This window comes from Liolophura sinensis, chromosome 1, assembly GCF_032854445.1.
Source record: "Liolophura sinensis isolate JHLJ2023 chromosome 1, CUHK_Ljap_v2, whole genome shotgun sequence".
NCBI lineage: Eukaryota > Metazoa > Mollusca > Polyplacophora > Chitonida > Chitonidae > Liolophura > Liolophura sinensis.
In genome coordinates, this window is record NC_088295.1 from 25673964 (window position 1) to 25699826 (window position 25863).

The 25863-nt window shown below is 39.1% G+C and overlaps 1 protein-coding gene across 1 annotated transcript; it reads right to left on the reverse strand.

Annotated features, from left to right (window-relative positions):
- Positions 1-1718: 1718 nt before the first annotated feature.
- Positions 1719-25573, reverse strand: LOC135482371 (neuromedin-K receptor-like). Its single transcript, XM_064762321.1, has 4 exons — positions 24689-25573; positions 7995-8095; positions 4080-4170; positions 1719-2530 (listed from the first exon to the last, which is right to left on the reverse strand). Exons 1-4 carry the CDS (start codon positions 25508-25510, stop codon positions 2306-2308), a joined length of 1239 nt encoding a protein of 412 aa, XP_064618391.1. The 5' UTR covers positions 25511-25573; the 3' UTR covers positions 1719-2305.
- Positions 25574-25863: the final 290 nt, after the last annotated feature.

The following is a 25863-nucleotide window of genomic DNA, read 5'->3' on the forward strand; positions in this document are numbered from 1 at the left end:
TTGTGTTTGGATTCATTTTATGGATATACCTGGGGTACCCACTGAGTTTCAAGAGCCGACTATCACCAATGTTCGTAAATCATTCTTCCGCAACTGTCCTCGTAAATCACGTCCCCTTATTGTGCTTTGACCCAAGAAAAACTCAGAATTGTGAGATACAATGAATTATGAAAGTGGCCAAATAAGTTCTTATTTGTTACAATACGATGTCAAGTGACCGGAAGGTAAAATCTCCGATTTTCATGCCAGTGTTGGAACGTATAAGAGCGTGCCTTTTATGTATCTGGCTTTACAAGAGACAGGCCTCTTCTGTCTTAGGTATTTAGCAACTTATGTAAGCTACAGAAAGGCTGGTGTTTCCACTGCCTTCCACAATTCAAGTGACTAGCGTGCCATATTTGCCAGCGTATTGTCGACAATATTGACTGGATTATTAGTGTTTGGGTGGAAATGAAGTCACGTCACACAAAATCTTGCTCAACACTTCATAATGTACTGTAAAAAAACACTAGGTTTTATTTTATGCAGTACACGACCTCAACCGCGTGCATTGTGGTGTTGGTGATAGATTGATTAAAGCCAGTTTTACTGAGCCGTTTCCATTGTCTACCATCATGGACGCTGCAAGATTTCAGTTCTTGCAAAGAGCCGTCCAGATGATTTGAATAGCACAAAGCTCACGAAGTTCTTACAGCCAATCTAGACCAACTTTTTCAAGGATTCGTAAGCGTACTTTTTTGTGTTCCCTTCAAATCATGGCGTGTAATACGTGGACAGAAATGCGTACAAAGACTATAAAAAAATGGAATAAACAAGCTCTTTCAAAGCGATTCCCAAGCTTCCACTCAATACTTAGAACATGTGGCAATTCTTTCTCCGGAGTAGCGAGTGCCGATCTTTCCAATTTTCCGCCTGAATATACGCTTTGTGTAAATCGTTTGGGAAATCGTGGGGAAATTCCAGACTTTAACTTTTGGTTAGTTCCTGTATACTTGGAACAGTAAACAAATGCGGCAATACGTTGTCTGTCTCGAAAACAAAAGCGAACCTGTCCTTGAATGTGAAGAAAAGTGAGCTCTATTTTATGTTTTCATTGAGTTTAAAGCCTAAAATGTTAGACATTTACTTATCTATTTATTTAATTGGTGTTTTACGTCGTACGACGAATATTTCACTTATACGACGGAGGCCAGCATTACGGTAGGAGGAAACCGGGCAGAGCCAGAGGGAAACCAACCACCATGCGCAGGTTGCTGACAAACCTTCCCACGTACGGCCAGAGAAGAAGACAGCATGAGCTGGACATGGATTCACAGCAGCCGCATTGGTGTGAGGCTCCTGGGTCATTGCGCCGTGTTGGCGTGCTACCCCCCTCGGCACGGATTACCTTCCCCCTCCAAACGTTTGATAAACAATACTGTTTGGGAAGGAAACAAATTTGACAAAAATCAGAACCGGCATAAGTGTAAGGCCTTACAAAGCTCTCATAGCCTTACATACATGTACATGTAACTACGATGGTGGCAACCGTTTGTATGTATAACGTCGCTATGATTACGTGTACGTGACATGTATCGTGGATGTTGTAAGATTGACGAGTATCAAAACATTTCAATTCAATCAAAGAAACAACAACATGTTTTCGCTATATTCATAATTACGATAACGACAAATCAACATCTCATAACATATTTACAATTCATTATTTTTTACCTTAGTTAACTGCTAACGAAATAAATGATCATAATTTCATTTAAAAACAACTGCAATAAAAGAGCGAACCCCGCCTAAAACCGTTTTGATAATTCCTTGAAAATAAAGACGGTTAACACCATCATATTTCTATATATACATACATATTATTTTCTTGTTACATTGGAAAGTCAGAGGGTAACCAAAATAATTAAGTTGAATGTTGCTCATAAGTTTGTTCACAAACAAGCAAAACAGAGATCTTCCAATGATATTTAACGCAATGACATGCCTTTGTGTCTTTCATGAAAAAGCTGTCTGTTAGCTGTCTGTATAAACTGAGTTCATTTCGTTCAATGTAACCAGGCCATATGACCTCATTTACGAAGAAAGATCTGCACAACGCATAAAAAACGGCCACTTTATCTGCAAACACAACATCGAACATAAACGTTGGGTTGTTGGCCGAAGAGTGTGATGTCTTCGATCAACAGATACTCATTGGCGGTGATGGAGGCTACTGAGATCCTAACTTATTGTTAGGACTTCGAAAATAGTGAACAGGGGTGCAAGACTTTGTCACATTTAGTCTGTCCATGCGTGTCTTCACGAACTACAGCAAACTCTGCTCCGTTATGCTGGTTGCGCACACGTGTTTGGCTCCACCAATTCGGTAACGTCTGGCTCGGGATCTCGCGAGACGCGACTCGTCGCACGTGGCACAACGTCGTGACGCGCTGAGACTGTCCTCGGAATATTCCCAGATGTCCTTCTCTTTGTGACAACAGCCACATGGGCAGATGCTGAGCAGAAGAAGGAACTCGCTCTTAAACTTTTCCTGAAAAGATACACAAATAACCCCATTAAATTGCGGAAATTCAAGAAAATTTAAACACATTTGATTGATACTAAGAGCGATGGGTATCTACCTTAATATTATAATCAAACAAGGTTCCGCTAGCATCAGTAAGCATCACGGATTGGTGTGTAAAGATGATTTGCTAGAGCTTTTGGCAAACCGGAAGTAGCCAAGACGATAATGTACTTGGATTCAGTTAATGAAATCTCAGTTTGCTGCACCATGGCGTCCATTTGCTTTTATCCCTATGCCTATATGTGGTTTGTGATTACCTTGAGTCTCCTAAGCACAGTGTCGTTTTAAGGTTAGTTGTTTCTACACCCTACAGCATATAAAAGAATCTCAAAGAAGAATCGAGTTAACTTAATGGGTTTTCGGAGGACACCTCCATCGAAGATCGGTTTAAAAGAAACAAAGTACTAATACATCATTCAGCGGGTTCCTTTTAGTATTTTAGTATCCATATCATCAATCGATTACAACACAGAACAGGCCTGCAAGCATGAGCTCATCAAGTTTAACAGTCGGTCATCTGGTCTACACAGTTTACTGTCTGACTGTGGGGAAATGTTTCAGGCTCCCAGCATAAAATTATCTGCCGAAATCGTGATCCAGTTGATCTTCTCAGTTATTATCAGCTAGGCCTTCATGTATTTATGTTTTCTCTCAAGGAAACTGTTCCGAGAGGCATTATTGTAAGGCATGCAACACAGCCTTGACTTAAAGGGACGGCAACCATCGATGATCAGACCTGACAGGTTTAAGAATCGATTACACGACGTCTGGCGACTCACACGAAAGGGTACGGATATCATCTGCGTCATAGGTTGTACTTACTTCTCAGTTTCAAAGTCTTGTTTTCTTTAGAGACTAATTTTTGTACTGAATCTTACATTAGAGTAGTGTCGTATTACCTCTTCAATGCAGAGCATCCTGAACGGGAACATGGTTTGTACTAGGGTCTTAACCAAGAAACAACTGAGTGACGCCAAACGCCTGAGTGTTATTGAAATAAATCTGGCTTCTCTAGTCCGCTCTGAATGGCTACAGTCAAAAGAGCCACAGAGTACGGAAAGCAATATTTCCTTCTTATATATACCTCTACTTTGTCGTCACCTGCACGCCAGATCTAAGCGATAGGTGTCACAACAAACTCTACAGAATCAAGGTAGTTAAAATATGTATATGTATATAAATGGTCTCCGTTTTTATTCATCAAAGTTGTATGATACATAGTTCTTTATCAAAGATTAACAAGTCATATTTGTGAAGATAGAGGGCGACTGCAATGTAAGATTTATATCATCGAACGAACAGGTCTTTTTAAACGCAATAAATAAAGTGCTTAAAATATTTGTTTATGACTTCGTAAAAGTAAAATTTGCCGACATAAACTATTATATATGTTTTATTAACAAACAGCAGATAGATTCCGATAAAAAAGGACACATAACTGTTAGCACTAAGTAACGACACTTCTCTATATTTAATGGTCATGAATGTAGAAGTGTGAAAAAAATCTACTTACGTTTAACAATCCGTATATAAATGGATTGTAACAGGAGTTACTCATCGCCAGCCAGTTGGAACAGAACCATATGATGTTGATGTAAGGGTATCTGTTAGTAAATGAGATACATTTATTTATTTGACTATGCAGCACTAAAGATTTTTTTTCACTTAAAAATTAAAAAGAGGTAGAGACAGCCGTCATACGTGGAGTAAACCTCTGGCCTCTGGCAAATAACTGGCTAACTTGCACAATTGCAATACAGAGATTTTTAGCTGGAGGATAGCCCATTGTACAGGCCATATTGGAGGAGGACATTTGATCACCAACTAATCATTTAACACTGTACCTAAACAACCTTATGGGCTCGCGGACACTATGTCCTAAGCTGGCACTGAACACACAATTCGTTTGTCCTCGTGATTAAAAAAACAAGCGCGGCTCCCACCCAATAATACATAATATGTCATACTTCCATGTACATTATAAACTCAGTGCAAACACATGAGCAGTTAAGATAAACCTGAAATGAGTGGAACTGGCAAATAACAGTCTATACAGTCGTTGCAATAGTAATGGTCTCCGCCTAATGAAATGCTTGCAACAACAACAGAACGCCCTTCAGCAAAATTTTAAAATCGTAACAGCAACACACATTTTTCGCAGTTCCACAAAGGCTGACATTACCCTACAATGAACAACAACAGATTAACACCGATATGCCATTTGTTCAACGCTTTTTTTCCCTCTCCATTCTCATATATTTTTTATTCTCATATAGCGCCTGATACATACTGCCTTCTCGTCTTTTTCAACAAATCTGTGAACAGTATTGCTTCGCCAGTATGCTAGTTCAGTAAGACACCTCATGAACAAAGGAGCAACCAGAGAGTTGTAAGCCCTATGGATCACGTTTTATAACTATCCCAGCCCCATTTATTGCCGAAAGTCCTTAATACATCTGCTTAGGTAAATCCTTTTAACCCGGGAAGGAAAAAAATGCGAAGTAAATCAGTGGATAAGGCAAAGCATTGTGCGTGAAAGAAAATGATGTCGTATTGATGCGCCCCCACGACCCAGGAGAACCTCTTTTACCACTCTGTTTGACGCGCGAAATGGACGAAAGCTTCATCCAGATTACTCGCTTCCGTCTAGAGCCATCAATTCCGTCCACCAGGGTTCCGGTTAAGTTTATGACTGCCGTTAAAGATTGGGCAAGAGGCATAAGATAGGTATTAGGATATCTGCGGAGTTCCAAGATTAAAGACTTCTTGGTCGATGGCGGTATACCACGTGAACCGTGCGACCCAGCACCCAGACTATCGGCCGTTCTAATGAGCTACTCTAACACAGACCTTACAGACTTGTGAATATCTCCTTGATCAGCTCATGCCTTGAAAGACTTCGTCTGGCTACTAAGTTACGGTACCTGGCGAAAAGTATAGTGATAATCTAAGAAAACAGAAAATGAAATTAGCTTCTTTATTGGATTAAGCGCCTTGATCTATTCCTCTACAAGGCCAGTACCTTAATGGTGGTTTATCTGAAGGCTATAATGGCTGAGATAACTCGATAGGCCAGAGTAGAACTGTGTTATTACCGCACCTAAAGAACCGGCTCTTAAGCCAGAATGCGCACAAAGCCATTACGTTGTCTTGAAAAAAGGATCCCTGATAGCAAATTAATACCTGAAAGATTAATTTCCCTTATCGTGTAAAACATGAAGCACGCCAGTGTATCCGAAAACCTTGATCACGCTGACGGAGTAATTGCATGATGGATTAATAGACAAAGGCTCTTGGCACGGTAAGGACTTGACGTAATGCTTGTAATTACGTAATTGTACACCTATACCCTGGCTGTAGGTAAAGAAAAGCATTAAATCTGCGTTCACAGAACACCCATTACATGGTCAAAGATCGCCTCTAATGTATGTTTTAGATAACTGGTTAACAAAAGCCGTATTTATTAAATACATTCGTCGACGGCACTTTCCTTACCTTTTCCTTACAAATAAAAGATCAATTGATCAATTGATTAATGCATTAATTAACAATATTCGTAGCAGCTTTAGGCTTCTCTAAAATGGATTCATGATGATGTGCTATTTCCTTGGAATTCAATCCTCATATATATGTTAATAGTTATGTTAGGAACATTTATGCTAAATTTTCAAACAAAGCTCCCCCAATAAAAATAGTTTTGATTTACAGACTTTCCAACTGAGAATATCTGAATAACAACGACAAGAATATAGGTAATTCGCCGTGATTTTAGAAATATTTAGGTATAAGAATCGCCCGTAAAGATTCTTACTGGTTGTTTTTAAGCAACACTTACTGTCTCCATTGTTTAATTCTGGAAACGTGCAGCTAAATAGGGGGAACGTCTAGGGTTTACATTACGCCAAAACGACGACAATCTAATGAATTAAAATTAATTTTGGGTTTGACCATATAGCAATGTGGCACAAGTTGTATAATGGAACCAAATTGCGATGATCGTTTGTGCATTCAACGGTTACTAACAGCCAGCGCATGTCTTTACTTCTGCATGATAAAAAAAATACTGATAAATACAGTGAGGTTCGTAACGTTGACAGTTTTGTGGAACGTCGTGCTTCACTATAATCATCCAAGAATGATGAGAACACTGATATACCATCAACTTACTGTATTTATCACACTGAACTTGTTATGTACATGCACATTTAAATGTGTAAAGTTCTTGGCGAAGGCTTGCCTGCACAGATCGTGCCGAGTGAACGTGTATTTAGAAACCGGGCAGATTTTAGGAAATAATGTTTATTTATTTATCTGATTGCTGTTTTACTCCGTACTGAAGAATATTTCAGTTATACGACGGCGGCCAGCATTATAGTAGGAGGAAACCAGGCAAAGCCCGGAGCAAACCCACGCCCATACTCAGGTTGCTGACAAACCTTCCCAAATTTGATTTGTTTTGTTTATTCACCAATATAATATACAAAACATAAGATTCATATAAACATACAGAAACATACTGGCATGAATAAAGCTCCATGGAGCTTGCTCTATCCCATTAACATACAATTTGTATATAATACAGGCATGTGAACTGTGGTGATTATAAACATCGTGATTATCTGTTCCTGTGAACAAAGTAAATAAGTAAATAATATATACAGGCGCTTATAGTAACTACTATCAAGTATATTATTGTGTGTTAGACTAAACGGAATATTAGTGCTGCAGATTTGAATAAAGAAATTGACTGAATATTGCGTAAGTATGAAGGTAGTTTGTTCCATTCCCGAGTGAGTGAGTGAGTGAGTGCTTGGGGTTTAACGTCGTACTCAACAATTTTTCAGTCATATGACGACGAAGGAATCACTAGGGTGCATGTACGTATAATGTGCCTCCCTGTTGCAGGGCGGATTTCCTCCGCTCTTTTATCTAGTGCTGCTTCACTGAGACGACTTACCGAAGGCAAGTAAGCTGCCCCGCCCGAGCCATTATGCTGATACGGGTCAACCAGTCATTGCACTATCCCCTCCATGCTGAACGCCAAGCGAGGAAGCCACAACTTCCTCTTTTAAAGTCTTAGGTGGGACTCGACCCAGGATTGATCCTGGATCTACTGCTCCCGAAGCGGACGCGCAACAGGATTTATGAGGGCTTCTACCCTGCACTATCGCACTGGCAATAATATTATGGTGCCCCTAACCCTCTTGTTAGGCGAGGCGCATATATCCAGCAAAAGATGGTCGGTGCCTTCAGCAACGTAATTCTCTTCACTTCCGAACGAAGGGAGATAACCTAGTCAACAGACATATATGGTAAAAGATACAGGATACAGGAATATACTCATCCCCCCCCCCCCCCGCCCCCGTGGACTGTAGCTGTCCATTGAAAATGGGAGTACTTTGTGTGAAAATGGGATAAGAAGACTTACAGGTTGACAGCAGGGTAGATTGCTGAGAGTAAGTGGTATATCTGCAGCGGCATCCAGCACAGCACGAAGAGACACACCACAATTATCAACATTTTCACCACCTGTGGAGGAAAAAATGCAGTTTGTAAAATAGATATGTACATATATACATATATACCAACATATTATAATGAATTTCCTTCTGATGTAATAATGCTGAAATGCAGCGCCAGTCATCAAGAGCAGAGAAATGTTTTTGTCAAGACTTAATTATTTGAATTTAGAGCAAACAGATTTAGGAGTATGGGCATAATGATTATTAAAATAACTAAAACTATATTCTGTCCATTTTGGTCTCTGAATTTCAAAGATATTTTGGCATTAAGCAGTACCAAATAAGAAATGCCCTAATGAAATAAGCAGTAAGGTTAAACGAAACATATGCCGTTGAAATAATGCTAAAAATTGTATGTTGTACCATAATCCAGTAGCACGATATTCATAGCAGAATAACATAATTTACACGATTGATAATATAAAAATCGCTAGAATTTCATCACGCGTGTTCTGACGCGTTTCATGTGTGGCATTATTATGAAACAACCAGTAAACATCGGTTCACTGACACACACTTTGAATGGACCGTAAGATCAAAGAAGCTTCAGCAAGGGTAATACACGATATTTGATGAGCTCCTGACAAACACCTGACAAACGGGTGTGAACTGCTCATAAATATAGTCATAGCATCGACCAATTTCTCTCAGAAAATTGGTTTACATGACATTTAAGGGGGGAAGTGATTGGGTAGTAGCCATTTTAATGCTGAGCTATGAGCACCAAAGTCAAGCCAGGCAAATGTATATAATCGTTACGAAAAACCACCCCACGTTTCAATCTCTAATGCAAAGCTCTTAACATCGCGTGGAGACTTCAAGCATCCATTTTACTTCACAGAAGAAACCTTTTTGTTATGTCCATCGTATTTTAGAATCTTCATTGTTAAGACAGAAAAGCAGTGCTGGACTAAAGAGCTCTGTCAGAGGTTTGATAATGTAACAGAATGATGTAGACGGCTTACATACTCTTTTATATGCGCATTGTTCAAGCACTTGGTTGCACAAGAGCATTTACACTTAGATGTTGGAAAATAACTTGTGCATTGCAGCTTCCTTCTCTGAATATTGCCTAGACTGGTAAAAAGTCTTTTGCCGTTTACGGGAGATGTCACTTTGAGCACTTTTTGAGGCAAAGCCGCAGTTTTCCCGGTTCATTTGTTAATGACATGAGCTGGAAATCCTAGTTTTGCTGATGCTGTAGAAATTCTCATTTTTACTGCTTAAGCTGTACGAATGGTATTTGCATTTGGATAAATGCCAGATCTTCAGCCTCATGCAGCCCACGCTGGCTCATTTCATTAAAGCGTTTCTCTCTAGAGCCTTGACCATGGAGCCAGAAGTCTCAGGATCGAATCCAGGTTTGGCTGCCACGTTAAGTCAGAAGGTCTTTCGGGTACCTGCCGTACAGCGACGATTTACCCGACCGGCTCTGTTTTCTTCAACAATGAACAGACGTCTCCCTTCAGTTTATGTATATCACTACAAATTCGTCTCTTTTTACTTTTAAAAAGTAAAATCCTTGCCAAGTCATGTTGCGCGCTCTTTATAAGAACTTATGATCCCACAAGGTGAACGTAGTTCAAAACTTTGTCATTTAAATTTAGTAGCTAAAACTCTTAATCATCCAGCATAATTTCAGTGCAAATACTCTTACGGAGACACTTAATAAGCCAGTCTTTCGACCGATAAAACAAAAGCATCAGATGACCGCTGTTAACAAGCCACATGTCGGCTTTAAGAAAAGAAATGTTCTCTAGGGTATGGTGGTAAACAGGCTGTTGAACCTTCAAGATTAACAACAAGCAAGGTTTCATGCCCGTGGCACGCTGTTGGAGTACCTATTACAAACAGCCGTTTGAGAAATTTCTGAATGTTACATATATTTTGTTACAGTTTTCTTTACTTCGTTCATGAATACCAGTTGAGATATCGAAGAGACTTTCGTTCTTCATGAAGACAATTTGGCTGTACTTGGAGTCAGCCGGTTTCCGACAGAAAGCCTAGACATACTACATTCATGCCAACACCACATGGACCGAACCTGTCAAACATGCAGGTTCTCCTAGCCTGTGGGAATTGCCCACGCCAAGTGATTAAGTTTCGGCACCGCATTTCAGGTGCTTTGTAAAATTATGTAATACCGAAGCCTACTTTGTCAACCGATAGACGCTGGCATTCTAGAACTTTACGGAATTTCCTGACAGGCGGCGTAACTCATTCACGATATTCACCTTGCCTCAAAAAATCACGGGTTGTTAGCATGCTACAACTACTGAGAGATGCCTAACCAAGAATGGTGCGCACGCGACAGAACGCTTAAGACACCATCTGACCTTAACACTCATGTTAAAGAAATTAGCCTTTTTATCTATTTATGCTGAAGTTAAGGTAATGACGGCTTACAGTAAGTCTGTTTCTGTTTAATCATGCAGCAGCATTCTCAATGTTGAATTCACTCAGGGTTAATACAAACCCTGTGCGAAAATGCCTATAGGAATCATGTATAGCGGCATATACGCTATCATAGACTATGAAAATTTTGTCTTACAGCATGCTATTCAAGAAAGCCTTGCAAGGCAACGTGCTTATGTTTTCATTATCATTATTTCTGACACCATTGTGGTTTGATGGATTTCGGAGACAATTGGTCACATGATAAGCAAGACACATGGGAAGTGTTTTGAGTGATCTTTAGTACATTTATATGAACCCTCCATCACAGGTATGCAAAATAAGTGGGATCGGGTTATAGGCTTAATAGTTGTGTTCAAGTCAATCACGCCACTAAGTCTACAGACAGTACACAATCACAGTCGTCAACATCAAAGTAAATAAAAGGTAAGGGTTTCAGTCGTGCCACTTTCGACCATATCGCAAATTTATAACCAGACTTTTCATGTGTTACTTTGTCTCCCACTGGTCCTTCAGACAGGATTTCCTGGCCTACAGAGTTAGAAATTTATTTATATCTGCTAATACTAAGACCAAAACACAGAACGGTAACAACAAACTGTCCCATTCTGTGTGCTTCAGCCATATGGCGAATACTGGACATAAAAGCCCATGGAATGACTGGAATGTACCTTAAGTATAGGATTTTATGCGACACACTAGTAGTATCGAGGCCAACAAATTGTGGATATTATGTAAATCTGAACAGTGAACAGACATACAGACATATAAATGAACAATGAAACAAAAATGAGGCTGACATCGTTGATCCCTGGGCTTATTCTAGACACGAACGGCAATCTTGGTTGTTGGTTTTGTTTGCCTTGGTTGCTATTAGGTGATGTGTTTGTTAGTGGTTGAGTTTGGTTGTCATCGATTACCGGTAATTGCTGATGGTTGAGCGGTTGACAATGACTGAAATCATTCTTCTTCAGTTGCCATGAAATGAATTGGTCTTCAATCTTTCGGCTGACTCAGATTACTGGCCATAAAGGTGTGTTAATCGGGCAAATACTTGTATAGTGTTAGTTTGATCCCCTAGTTGTCATACTGATAGTGTGGGTAATGATAAGAGCCAGTGCCATTTTTCAGAATAAAGGTGTCTGTTGCCATATGCGTTTTTTATAGGGACAATTTTGGTGAAGTGAATTGTTTAAGCTACTAGTGTCAATCGTCAGTATCCATTTGAGTGTGAGGGTTGCGTTAGGTTACAAGTTTGTACAGCTCCAGGGAGTGTTGTGAGCGATGAAACCTAGAACCAGGTCTCGAATGATCGGAGCTTGGTGACAGTGACAGAAGAGGTAGAACTGATGCTTTGAAATCAACAGTATGAAGGCCTACACAAGAAAATTGATTGGTTTGTTTATCAGATAGCATGCTGTTATCCAAACCTGGCCATAGATTCTTCGATTCTAATCGCCAAGGATATAGGAATTATTATTTCATAATCGACAAGCATCAAAGGTTAACTTTGTGCTAAACGCCAGTGAACAATTGATTCTGTTGATAAGACGGATGCAACAAAACGCATAAACTCCATAACTCGTGTTTGTTTAGATTCAATAAAGAATCAAAGAACAAAGTCTGTCGGAAGTTAATGATTTAACATCCGCACAAAGGCAATGGCCAAACAGGCAGAGCAAATATATCTGAATAAACATAAGGACATTGGTTTTTAAGAATGTCGTACTTTAAACGCGCTTTGCTTCCTCCTGTGCCTTTGGTCAACAAAGGCAGATCGCCTTTTTTGATAAATCCATAAATAAAGCCTGTGTTTCACCCAGGTTCATACCAGTCCTCACATATTGAAAATTCAGCGTTACAAGGCGTCAACAGAATAATCACTAAGAAGTAATCAATCCCCGGTAAAGCTTTCCTAAAGGGCACCTGATCGCAAATCGATGGGACCTCTTATGTTTTCCCTTGCCTTTATGCTCCTCCACGAAGACTCCACTTGAACTGAATTAGTTAGGTTTGACCAGACTTAGGCGGGTATTTTTTTTAATCCCTCTCATGGCAATCCATCTTGATTTATGTCATGGGGACTTGGCCTTGCTAGAATTTCAGTTGAGCATATGCAGAAGAATTAAAACTTTGCCCCGCATTTGAAAGTCCACTCCACGATGAAAATCTTTTCACCTAGCCATCGAACACTGGCTATCCAGCGTGAATAGCTTATAACCATCGAAGACTGTGGAACTCTAGATTCTAAAACAGTTCTGTAAGATTCCTCGCCGCTAACAGTATTTGAAATGAAAAGAAAGCAGTTTTCTCGAAAACTAGCTTATGTCTGCCATAATGTATAGTATAATATTGATTGTGCTTTGACACAAATTTAAAAAAATTAAAATAGAGTAAAACGTATATTTGAGGTAATTTGGACAATTTAGGATGTGATGGACCTACAGGTATCTTTCTTTTCACAATTGTGTATACATATACTCAAATAATTATTTTGTCTAAATACTAAGATTATTAAATGAACGCCTACTTTTGTAACAATTTATTGCATTTAAATAATTAAATGTTAAACTCTCTTGATTTCGCTATAAATCCAAATTTCTTTTGCATCTCCGTAACATTTTATTCTACAACTAAAAATATTGAATGCGGGCATTCACGACAGGTGTCCGATCTGTTGTTGATGATTTTTCTTCGCGGTAAAGCGTAAAGTTTTAAGAGCAAAATATCAACAGAGGTAAGATCCTCAAAAATAAACAATTCAACACAGTCATATCTTATTTGAACAAGTGAACAAATTCTCTGTAAATCATCGCTGCAACGTTGAGTTCTAGACTGTAAATGAATACACATCCATCGTCTATTGTAACAACTCAAACGTTACAGACCGTCGGGTCCAATAGCTGTTAATACTTGTGAACCAGGACATGATGGGAAATATAGGACGTCAATCAAAGTCTACTTAGACACATAACATCCACTTTACATGTGCACTCTTTCCGTAATATTCATACATAAAATAACTGGCATATGAACTGAACTGAACCGAAATATTCCAGCTGTTTAATTACACACAATACTGGTTTTGTAGATGGCTTGACTACTGAAGGCTAACTACTTTATATTGAATGAGGGGGCATCTGGAGTGTGACAGTTTTAGACATCAGCCGCTGGTCCCTATAATAGTAAGTTCTAGGCGCTTATAGAACGTGTAGAAATGTGTACGAATTTTGCATGCATTTCTTTTTCGGCGAAAATATTTTGGTTTAAAGTAGACCCTATAGACACAGCCCCCCCCCCCCCCCTGTCAAAGTCATATTCATTATAAATTAAGCAAAATCATTTAGTTTATAAAAATTGCAGTATACGTGATTGGAAAATCCTATACACTCTGGTTACAGTATATGTAAACACAGAAGTTTTTCAAATTTTCGCTGGCCTTCGGATTTGTACTTTCGGAAAAGAGAAGTTAGTTCGTGCGGGAAGATATAAAAGTCCGTCATTCGCAAAATACCAAGTAATTAGCAAATGATACATGCCTCAAATAAACCGCGGTCAAGAAATTCAGATTGAGTAAAAGATAACATTCAGAGGCAGTCACTCTTGCGCTGCCAATATAAAAAAGTACTATTGACCAAATTCTGCCTCGGACCATTCTGATTGCTCATGCAATTAACCCGTTTTTATGTCTATCTCATGCAACATTTGCGAATCTCCTTCATGACAGCTTCTATTTACATTTTCAATTGGCATAAGAAATAAGACTGTCAAATGCGCACTGCATGTGGTTTTATCACGCTCCTCTTTCGTGTTTAAACGCAATATCTCGGATTCAGGCTTTTCGCAATATTTAAAAAAATTACCTTTCTTTGTTGAGACATTATGACGAAATTTATTTCTAGATTTCCCGTCCCTTTCTTTTGGCCGAGCCGCCGGAAGAGGGGTCTAAATAATGACAATTTTTTTAGGTTGAGTCGGTGGCGGCCGCTTTGCTGGGATGGTTATCTCAGTTGATGGAAAGGAACAGGCGGGGGTTCAATCCCTGCCTCCGCTTAGAACAGGGAATTTCACGAGCCTTGCCTCAGGCTTTCGTATTTTTTGAGTATGGAATTGTCATTTAGAAAAAGAACTCTCCTGCTCAACTGCTTCTAAAGATTACCTTTGGAATGACAGTCCACAGCCCAGGAATGAGCAACAAGAATAAACAATGAACACAACCTTGACGTTTCGAAATTTCAATTCTACCTTTCATTTCATTCTCAATTGAGTAATAAGCTGGGGATGGTTAGAGCCATCATTCAAAAGTCAGGGTGATGGCTGCCAGTTTCTGTAACAGATTTTCCACGTTGTGGGAGGGCGGAACAAATAGCTGGCAAGTCGTTCTTTGGTCATCTTTCGATTACGAAGGTTCCAGCATGACGGATAGAAACTTTTTATCGATCGCCTCTTGCAAGACTTCAAGACATGGTTTCAAGCTGTTGCATACTTAAGGTATAGCCCACAGCTGATTCATTCTAGTCGGCCAGACACTTGTCTTGAAAACCTCACGACTGGAGACAGCATTTCCAGAGGCGCATTGGTCTTTCCTGAGAATACGAAGACACATGGAAATGGCAAACCCTTTTCTACTATAACACATTACTTGTGAAAACGCGTAGTGTGACACTATACTTTAACACCTTGGCCATTTAAGATTTTTATGTTAACTTTGAATATTAAAGACCGTAAGTGTAGGTAGTCTTGTTGACTTCAGATCCATTTGGACATCTCTCACTCATTGATTAGTCGTGTTAATTTCAAGCCGTGATTTCGCAAGAGTAGGGTTTGAATTGAGCAAGCTTCATTGGTGTGTTTTTTGTTTAAATTTACGTCGAGAATAAGTCGTTTCTTGAAAAGAAACCCGTGTTGCTTTGAAAATGGTTCACGAAATGATTTTACAACTAAGTCCCTTCACATAGTAGTTTCATAGCCTGCAGAAATAGGAAAAAGCGTCTCATTAGATTTTGGCCTTTGATTTGTCTTTTTGTCTGTAAATTGATCGTACCCTTAAGACGTTCGCGTCAGGATGTTTTAATCAATAGTAAAAGGTAATCAACTAGAAAAAAAACCCAACAGAACAGAAGTATGTTTAGTCACATATTTGCTCACCAAATGCAGTTTGGTGAGCAAAAAAAAGGCTTGCATTCATTTATTTGCTCGAAAGCGGTATAGCCACAATGGTCGAAATTCATGAATTCATAGTCATTTCGATGTACAATGTTGATTAGCCCAAAAAGTTGTTTTCATTGTTTACATTAATACTTGAAAAGAATTTATGGACTTTTAATTTTATGAAAATACCAGAATATGTGCAATAAAATCCACCTCTGTATAGTTTGGCGTTCTCGCTGTTGCTTGACCCACAAAGACATACTGTACAACTAACAGTAGTGCCTATGACACAGGGCGGTCATTGAAAAAATATTGGCAGTCAGTTTCATGCGTGGGCGGAGGAAAGCGGTGCCAAGGGTAGACCATCTAACCTTTGCATATTACTGACGAATTTCCTACATGTGCTGGAGAGACTTGAAGCGTAACGGGCAAAAAACAAACCCGAGATTACCACTGGTGGCTTATTGTTACTACGGCCTCAAAATGCACTGTCCTAAACCCGGATTGATCCGGCAGCGGTTGGGAGCCGCTTCCGAAATGTTCTCAAAAAGTAACAGCAGTGAGGGAATAATAAATGTTGATAACAATAGTTTATATTTGTGTTTTTACTTGTTTTACACAGCATTTAATTTCATTAGCGTTTCACATCGCCCTTACATGATGATGGCGACTCTTAGTGACCGGAATAAACCCCCACCCTTCGGCAGGTACCTGACAAACCGTCTGACTACAGAACATCCCATAAAAACATACGTCATTGGTTAGAGGCTGATTGGCCAAGCCCAAGAACATTTACTCTATATTTGACCACTTCATCTCTCTCTTCAACCTGCGCTCAATGTGTTTGAGAACTATTTAAATGAGTGATTACTAAACAACCAGCAAAACCTACTGTCAGTACACAGCATCAGGTCATCCTATACTCATTAAATAAAGTTAAAGCTTTTCACTGTGAACTGGTTGTTGACTGGTGGTGCGAAAAATTATTGAAAATCATATAAAGGTAGCTTAATTTATATTAAATTTTCAAAAAGCTTTCACTTCTTTATTTGCCACACATTGTCACATGTTATGTGTGACATCCAGTTTTGGCTTTGTCGTGTAGTAGGTGTCTGACTGAAGGTAGATGAACTTTTTATTGCAATTATTAAACTGAGAATACTTTGTCGTAAACTCGTCGAGTGAGTATTGTATTGTCTGAGACGACACAATACGGTACGGTACCAAGCCTTAGAAAAACATCATTCTGTGTTGTGAGTGTGAAACGACAGTGCAGCGGTCCAGGTATACCTTTCGCAAGTATTCTGACGTAAATTTGCTGTCCATTCAACGAGAGGTACCGTAATGTATGGCCTTAAATTATGCATGAGAGCATCCTGGTTGTGCCTCATACTTGAGTGGATAATGATCTTTAAATCAACAATCTAACTGGCATACAACGAACAAAGGAATGGTTTTACAAATGCTGCTATCAACACAAAAATGTAATGTGCGTTCTAGCAAAAGTTTGTCTCTTCACGTCCATTTTTGTATTTTACTTGGCATTTAATAATATTATAACTAGGGTAAAATTTGTTGGCTTTTTGCCAAGCCGCTAAATATTGTTGATTAAATTATTTTGCTCTTATCTCTTCGTGGGATGTTCATGAAGGTTCAGTGTTATGTTATATAAATTTGGTATCAGTTTCTTATCATTGATTTAGACTACCCGGGAGGTACAGGATACAGGTGCACGGGAAAAACAATTTGAATCACACGTGCAATACGTTTACAATTTATGGATGGCACGTGTTACTATATATATAATAGTATATATGGACAGACATACGTACAAATGTAATTAATCACTTGCATATACGTTCTACAAAAGATCTGTCAACAAACACATCTGTCATGAGTTTGATATTCGGACAATTTGCCGTACCCATTACCGATATGCAAACAGCGAGGTTAAAGTTACTCGGACGACTGCTTTCAGCCGAACGATAACCCCGATATGTCTGGCGTACGCAGACTGGGTGGATAACTCTTAGCTAGTTTGCATGAGACAGGCTCGTGCCTATTCACATATGGGCCATGTTGGGACACGTTGGAAGAATACTAGTTCATGGAAAACGGACGCCCGCTGGCCTAATCTAGTATAAAATGATTGCTGAGAAAGCCCTGGCGTGGCTATGTTTGGGTGCAACATTCTAAAGGTCTCCCTGAACTCCTTCAAACCAGGCAGAAAGCGTCAAAAGACATTCAGAACAAACTATAGTTTCTTAAAAGAATCTCGGTATGTATACAACCACGGACCACAGAACACACTTTCTCTTTCTATAAATATTTTACTGGCCTCGATAGCACAGTAGATCCAGGGCTGGTTGACCCATATCAGTATAATGGCTCGGGCGGGGCGGCTTACTTGCCTTTGATAAGTCGTCTCAGTGAAGCAGCACTAGATAAAAGAGCGGTGGAAATCCGTCCTGCAACAAGGAGGCACATCACATGCACTCTAAGGATTCCTTCGTCGTCATTTGACTGAAAAATTGTTAAGTACGATGTTAAACCCCAAGCACTCACTCACTCACTACAAAAATTTACTTTCATGTAATCTACTTTCACCTGAAATAAATGAATCGGGCAACTAATCTCGGATTGATAAAATCTAGTCTCAGTGATACAAAACTGCGCTATTAACTGATTTGTCTGAAACTGCTAGTATACGAGTATTATTCTCCGCTGAAGTTGTTTAAAGCATTCATTCCTTATGTGTTTATGTAATAGCAATACTTGCGACATTTGGGAAGTTTCACTAATGGAGAGGTATAGTCTGCTACAGTTAAGATCACAAAATATTAACCAGTAAGGTCCTTTGTGTGTCACTAACAACATGTAATGTTACGTAAGAATGCCACATCCATCAGGGGCCGCTGTCACAATGTTTCGTAAGTATTATTTGCTATAACTGTTTGGGGGAAATCACGTTGTTCAATTTATAATGCCCAAAGAGCAGGTGATTTAGGCGAAAGAAACTATAATAATATGATTCAATAAGTTGTAGGAAAGTGAGCCCAGAGCAGGGTAGTTTAGAGATAGAACCCTTTAGTCGTTAGACCTTAATAGAGGAAGTTGAGCTTGGCGTTCAGCATGAAGGGGATAGTGCAACGACTGGTTGACCCGTATCAGTATAATGGCTTACTTCCCTTCGGTAAGGCGTTTCAGTGAAGCAGCACTAGATGAAAGAGCGGTGGAAATCTGTCCTGCAACAATGAGGCACATCACTCTAAGGATTCCTTCGTCGTCATATGACTGAAAAATTGTTAAAAGCAACGTTAAACCCAAAACACTCACTCATTTGCTTTTGTCGTTAGAGGTAAAAGAATCCTGTCGTACCATGTGACTTGTCAAAAATGTCTGGCAAATTTTGTTGACATTAATTTTCCCATCATCTGACTGGAAGTGTTTTGGAGGTAAATTAACACAAATTTTCCTTCTTGCAAGCGCTACGTTTCTCAATTGTCTCCATCTTTCGTCCTCTACAAACAACTTTTTTGAAACTTTCTTCAGGCGCCCATGTTATGTAGTAAATGTAATAAAAATAGTTGCCTAACATTTCTGACAGGTGACAGAACAAGATAACTTTTTGCCTTTGACAATAAAAGAGTTCGAACTGGAAACTTTATAGTAGGCATGGTTGTGACGTGCAGGTAAAACTGCGAGTGCGTTGTGAAAAGGGCGTTAGCTCTTGCTGCCTCAGTCGAGGTTAGAGGTTGGAAAATTTGCCTGGAGTTCGGAAATGTGCTTTGATTTCCCAGAAGATTGGACTAGACTTTCCTCCACCTTTAAAAGAGATAGCCGTCACAGTAGTGAAAAATTTCGAAAGTAAGACATAAGAAACTAAATTAATCTTCGAATTGTCTAATTATCTAACCACCGAAAAATTCAATTATTTAGCTTAAGAACGGAACATTGCATTACTCAAAAATTATTTAGGAAAACCATAATTAGTTTTGGTACATTTTAGTTTCTTAGTTACATGTAGGAAATCACCATATTGATGGTGCTTGCACTCAATGTGATTTGATGTAGTTGTTTTTTTTTTCTTCAGACGCATCCACAACAAGAATGCGTGTCTAACTTATCCCCAATAAACCAGGCTCAAATTCATCCAGCACACTCAACAGTTCATATTTCACAACAGGGTGACATCTTTAACGAGGTTACTCATTCTTTGATTGACTGATTGATGTTTAACTTATACGACAGTGGTCAGGTGTATGGGTGGAGAAAACCGGAGTATATATGAGGAGTAAAACACCCTGGTTTTCTACTTGAAACCGCAGCCGAAACTACGAGCGCTAGATTCCAACATGCGACCTTAATGGTCAACGGCCTGATGGTCTCGACCGATACAGAATGATGTACAGCATTATAAATAAAATTAGTAGTATCTAAATGAACATGCTAACAATGACCTTCTTTCAAAGCCACAAATTATTCTTTGAATGAAGCTACTTTAACGACAAAAATTTAGAACATGTTTGAAATAGACTACTACTGTTAGCAAGAATCCATAGTTTTCAACCTGCTGAAAAGTGCTTATGTATCTAGAGGGACGGCGCTGGCGCAATAATTACAAGGAAACCTCTAATTGATCAGGGTTTCCCTTGGTACGGTTTGACGTGCCCTGATTAATTGCATCGTGATGGATTCGGGCTAACTAGCACGCGGACTGGTGAAAGTACACCCTCTTCTGAAACACAAACCCGCCAATGACATTTGACGTAATTTGTGGCTAAATGAGGTAACACGCCTAACGTCCGCCCCTCGACGTTTATTTGTACAATTGGAAATGAATCTGTTAATAGATAAAAGAAACCAACGATTAGTAGTAATTACATAATGAGTCTCTCGGGTCTTCAATTGCTGAAGTGCTCAGCAGAAATCTATTTCCTCGGTCTCCCCATATGACAGATACTCGCTAAGAGTAGAGCTCGGTTCCAGTATTACCTATAATTGGTGGTATATTTTAACGCCGTGGAGCGTAATTATTCATATAAGACGGTTTCTCTGCGCCATGTGGAAGTTTTCCCGACAGTTATGCTCCACAGGTCTATGAAGTATTTGCACATAATGTTAAAAAAAAAGACAACGAGGAATCTGATAATTCCATGGGAAGTCCGAAGTCAGTTCCTAAATTATAACAGTTTTTAGGGAAGGTAGTCATTTTGTTAATAACAATATCACACCTATTGCAATAAAAAAGGTAAACGCTGATGATGATTTCGTTTTGATGCGGGCTCCATTCTAACGAATGATGTGCACTAAGGCTAGACGAACTTAACACAATTAAATATCATTTAAAATTGATATTTTTAGGTAACTATACGTCGAAACGGACATTCTTACTAACATTCCTGGTCAGTGTGGCAACGGCCCCTACCATGTGGACAAGATTCCACACAATTGTGATGTCAATCCTTTGTTTAACCGATCGCTCCTTTTTCAAGAATAGACGGGTATTGCACTAGTCTTTGCAAGGGACAAACAGTCATCAGGAACCAGCTATAATGGAAACTCACACGCAACGTGTATGTAGCAGAGTGACAACAAAAACAGTTACGAATCTGTGGCTGTCACAGTGCGAGAGAAGTACAACCTATTTTCTCATTACTTATGACAGTACGCCAACTTTAGAATCAGTTAATTGTTTTGCTGTCTGGAATTGTTGTATACCAATTTTCAAGCGTGTATGGATGCAAGGTAAGAGAATAAATTCTTACTTCATGTTATATAAACGGCCTTTGTAAAATTATGACCAGTAAGAGATCACTCACATTAGTAAGCAATGCACCCAGGATGGGACTTGCTCATTACATAATCTTACACATCCAGTGTATGCTCCATGTAGTAACCTATATAGAGTACAACCGACTGAACCCCCATTGGCTAAAAGCTCTAATGTTGTTGCACTGTAACTTCATGCAACACCGTCACGAAAGATCAACCATGGTACATATTATGTTCAACTAAATAAGCCAGCACTGATTGTGATGTAACGTTTTTGTAAGATTTGTTTGAAATCACCCTGCGCGATTCTTTAAAAAGAATCGATAGTTGTTACATTAATATAAACACGTTTAAGTAGGAGAAACACGTTGAATTAGGAGAACAGTTGGTTCTTGAAAGAGGCTCGACGCGGTACTCTTCAATACATAATATTATATCACGTTTAAACAATTTGCCCATGTAAAGAATATCCTTTAAAATTTATTTTATCAGGATTAGAGTTGCTGACAGCGAATATCTCCGGGATTATTGTAAGTAAATTACACAATTAACGTATGTGAATAAATTGAAAAATATCAAGCGGACGAAATTCGAGTGTGGTGAATACATTAACTGTGATTTGATTTCAAAATATCTATGAAAAGAGCGTGTTTTCTATTATTTGAATCCCCTAGGTATTTTGGTAGTGCGCCAGTAGGCCAATAGTAAACTAATCTGTACTGTTTGTAAACTTCTATATGTCAATAATCCCCAGATCCTGTGTTAGTGGGTTAAATTTTCCCAGAGACGAAAATTTGGGCCAGTTCTTATCCATCTAAACTGCGCACAGCGTGTAAGTGTGCATACACTGTCAAACTTTTACAAGATGTCCAAGGAGATTGTAGGCTAATTAGTTTATCGCTAGATCAACTCGGAGATACATTCCGTTCTTTGTGGCTGTCACGGCTGTTGTCAGGTGTGTAATCGTGGTATATTAACTTATGTGTAGCCGTGGTAGATTAACTTTTATGCAGTCGTTGTAGATTAACGTGTGTGTAATCGCGTAGATCAATTTTACATATTTTGGGAAGGATCGGACGGAATTGAACACACGAACAAAGACATATGCAACTAATATTTTTGATAACGGATGTCACAAGGGAAGCGTTAATTGTTGAGAGGAAATCAGATGATCATTTCAGATGAAACTCAGATGGATATATATACATAATGGGTCGTACAAGTATTGGAATGTACATAATGTATGTATTTTTTCAGTAAATACATATTAGTTTCGATATAAACAGTGAATAAACGATTGATCGACAACATTTCAGCCACATTGCGGCAGAAGCTTTTTTAAACCAATTCGAAAAATTGAAAATATTCACAAAGGAGAAAGACGTTTCTATACATAAAGTATTCCAAATACATACCATTGCTTTTTCAAATGTACTCTTTGCTTTGTCAAATCTCCTCTCGCTGTTCAAAATGTGCGAGGAAAAACTCTCGCTTTACATATATACTCTCTCTTTACACATAATATATATTTATGTATAAAAACCACATAAACAAATTTTAATATGCTTAAAATTATATTTAAAATGTAATCGAAACATCCCAAAGTCAGCTGTGCAGAACACCCGCTTAACTCCTCCAGCAAATCCCACACAACCTGTCAGCTAAGGCTCGATGTCAGATCAGCCACCATGGAACAAACTGTGTGGCCATGTCCCGATAAAAGGACCAAATAGAGTTTTAAACAAGAAAGACATCTTCTGTTCACGGGGTCCATATGGGAGAGGTATATAGGTTAGTCACCTTTCACACCAAACTTGTACAGAACATTGAGGTTTCTTTGTACTCAGGAAACCCCAGGGAATACATGTCCTGTTTCAAAGACGATACGGGAAATGCCTTGTGTGAGCATGAAATAACCTCCCGTAAAACACACACTACGCTAACATTACGATAGTAGGCTGGCATTTTACTACAACATTTGTTTAAGTACAAACCTGAACTGGTTTACTTTCAGTATTGTATTTAAAAAAACAAAATTTGAAAAAAGTTTTAGAAGGTTTATGTGCAAATGCCACTGAACAGTATTATTGTTCTTTTAAAATGGCAGATGTATTCATGACATATGGGTTACCATTCTCGGAAGAAAGGCGATGCAGTTTGACGAGATAACCTGGTGTATTAGACGTTTTCATTGACCTACACAAGACTATTTTTGCCCGGCAATTTTTGCTATATATTTTCATTTCTAAAAATTTTAACATATCACTGTTACATCTTATCGGTAACACTAAATTAGTCGACAACACAAACCAGTCACTGTCACCATGCTGTGTACGACTGTGTCCACGGCAAGAAATGTTCTCCTACTTTGGATCACAAAATGACTTTATCAATGTGCGTCACAGATGTAATGCATATTGTAAGAAAGTCTGCAAATGTATCCAATGAAAATGTACTCCTTTTGGACATTGCCAATCTGTCTGGCACTAACATCAGCGATCACTCCACCAGACTGGATATTTGAATGTAGTTGACGAGATACATACGGGTCAATTATTTGGTACGGATTTACGATATACTGCAATGTTTATGAGTAGCATTTAAATGAATAATTAAAATTATTGACTCCAAAATTAGAATGCGGTGATAGAGCTACCGGGTACATAATATTAAGAAGCGCTTTACTTTAGACAAGTTCACACAAATCCAAATTAACCAATCCCATCTTTGTAACTTTGTCACACAATCAGAGAAGTTTTTTGCGTGATCGTTAAACATTCTATACAATTGAAGAAGACTATATACGTTGAAGAAGACAAAAACTTTGAAAACATGTATTTTGACTTTTCACTTAATAAGTGACTTTGTTTCAATGTCTCATCATGCCTAATACGAGAACACTTAGACATTCAAAAGTAGTTAAATAAAACCTTCTAAATTAATACTGACAGTGCAGTGCGTGACCTGAGAAATACAAGTTTCACATGCACAAAAGAACAGAGAGTTTTCAAATGAAACCATCGGGCAAAGCGATTGTTACAGTGAATGTGAATAAATATATACATGCGAAGCTTTTTTCATACATTGTGTCCGTCGTAAATATAAATTGTTGTAAATAATTGTCAACAGGACATATCTTGTATTCTAATGTTATAAAAATTTGTAGTAAATCTGATTTTCCTCTTAAGAAACTTAAAGACTTTAGAACTCTGCTTAATATCTCAGAAGATATTTAATAAGTTGTTGATATCAGACTCACCTTTCGTTTGTTTCTGTTGATCATTTTATCCCTCTTATCAACAGCGCTGCCTGGTGTCTTGTTGCCCCATATCCTACAGCCAATACGGGCATAGGCGAAGGTGATAATGGCCAGTGGTAAGACATATTGCACGGAAAACAGGTAAATGTGATAAATGACACCGAAATTAGGTAAATCACTGGGCCAGTAAGGCTCGCAAAACTCTATAAATTGTCCAGTCTCCTGGGAGAGTATCAATCCAACTTTCTGAAACAAGCAAACAGGCAGGCTGGATCCCAAAGCGATCACCCAGATAACGCAGGTGATGATTTTGGCAGACAGTCGGGACAATCGAGGTTTTAATGGATGAATTACCGCGAAATAACGGTCAATGGATATCATAGTCAAAGTAAAAACGCTGATGTTGACAGAGAGAGTTTGTACGAACGGAACGAGAGAGCACAGAAAGTTAGGCAGCACCCACTTTTGGAGGAGAGCTGCTTGGAACTGAAAAGGTATGGAGAGAGCTCCTATCATAACATCGGCGAATGCCAGGTTGGCGATGTAAAGATTGGTAACGCTTTGCATCTTTTTGTTTCGTACAATAACAAGGATGACAAGGCCATTTCCAACAATAGCCAGCAAGGAAATTGAACCGTAGAGGAAAGCCAGTAAAGCAACAATCCCGGGGGGTACATCGTACATATCGTCCCCAGAGAATGTGCCGTTCGTGTATGATACGTTCCCCAGGGAATCATTTGTCGTTTGGTCACTCCAACCATCCTTGGCAGAGCCGTTTTCCCCAGAGTTACCCAAAGATGCGCTCACACCGGTGCCGTACATCCCGTACCTCCAGTCCTCACTGACACCACTAGTTTTGTCCTGGCGTCAGTAACTTGACCACATCACGTTGTTTTTCCACAGACCAATCAGATGGGCCAAGTCCTGTCGGGTCGCCAATGAAATTGTCTGTACAACAAACCCTTTTTCCTCTCGCGCGTGCCTCAGTCGTAGAGCGGAAAACTCAACCGACCGTGGAGTGTTGTGTCAAACAGTGACCGAGTAGCAGAAAGGAACAAGCTCCCATGCTCTCCGCATCTGAGGAATGTCGATCGAAGAGTAACACAGCCGAAGCTTCACACTGCTTGGTCACTGCTCTCTTTTACAATAAGTGGTATACAGAGTGCGCGTTGGTT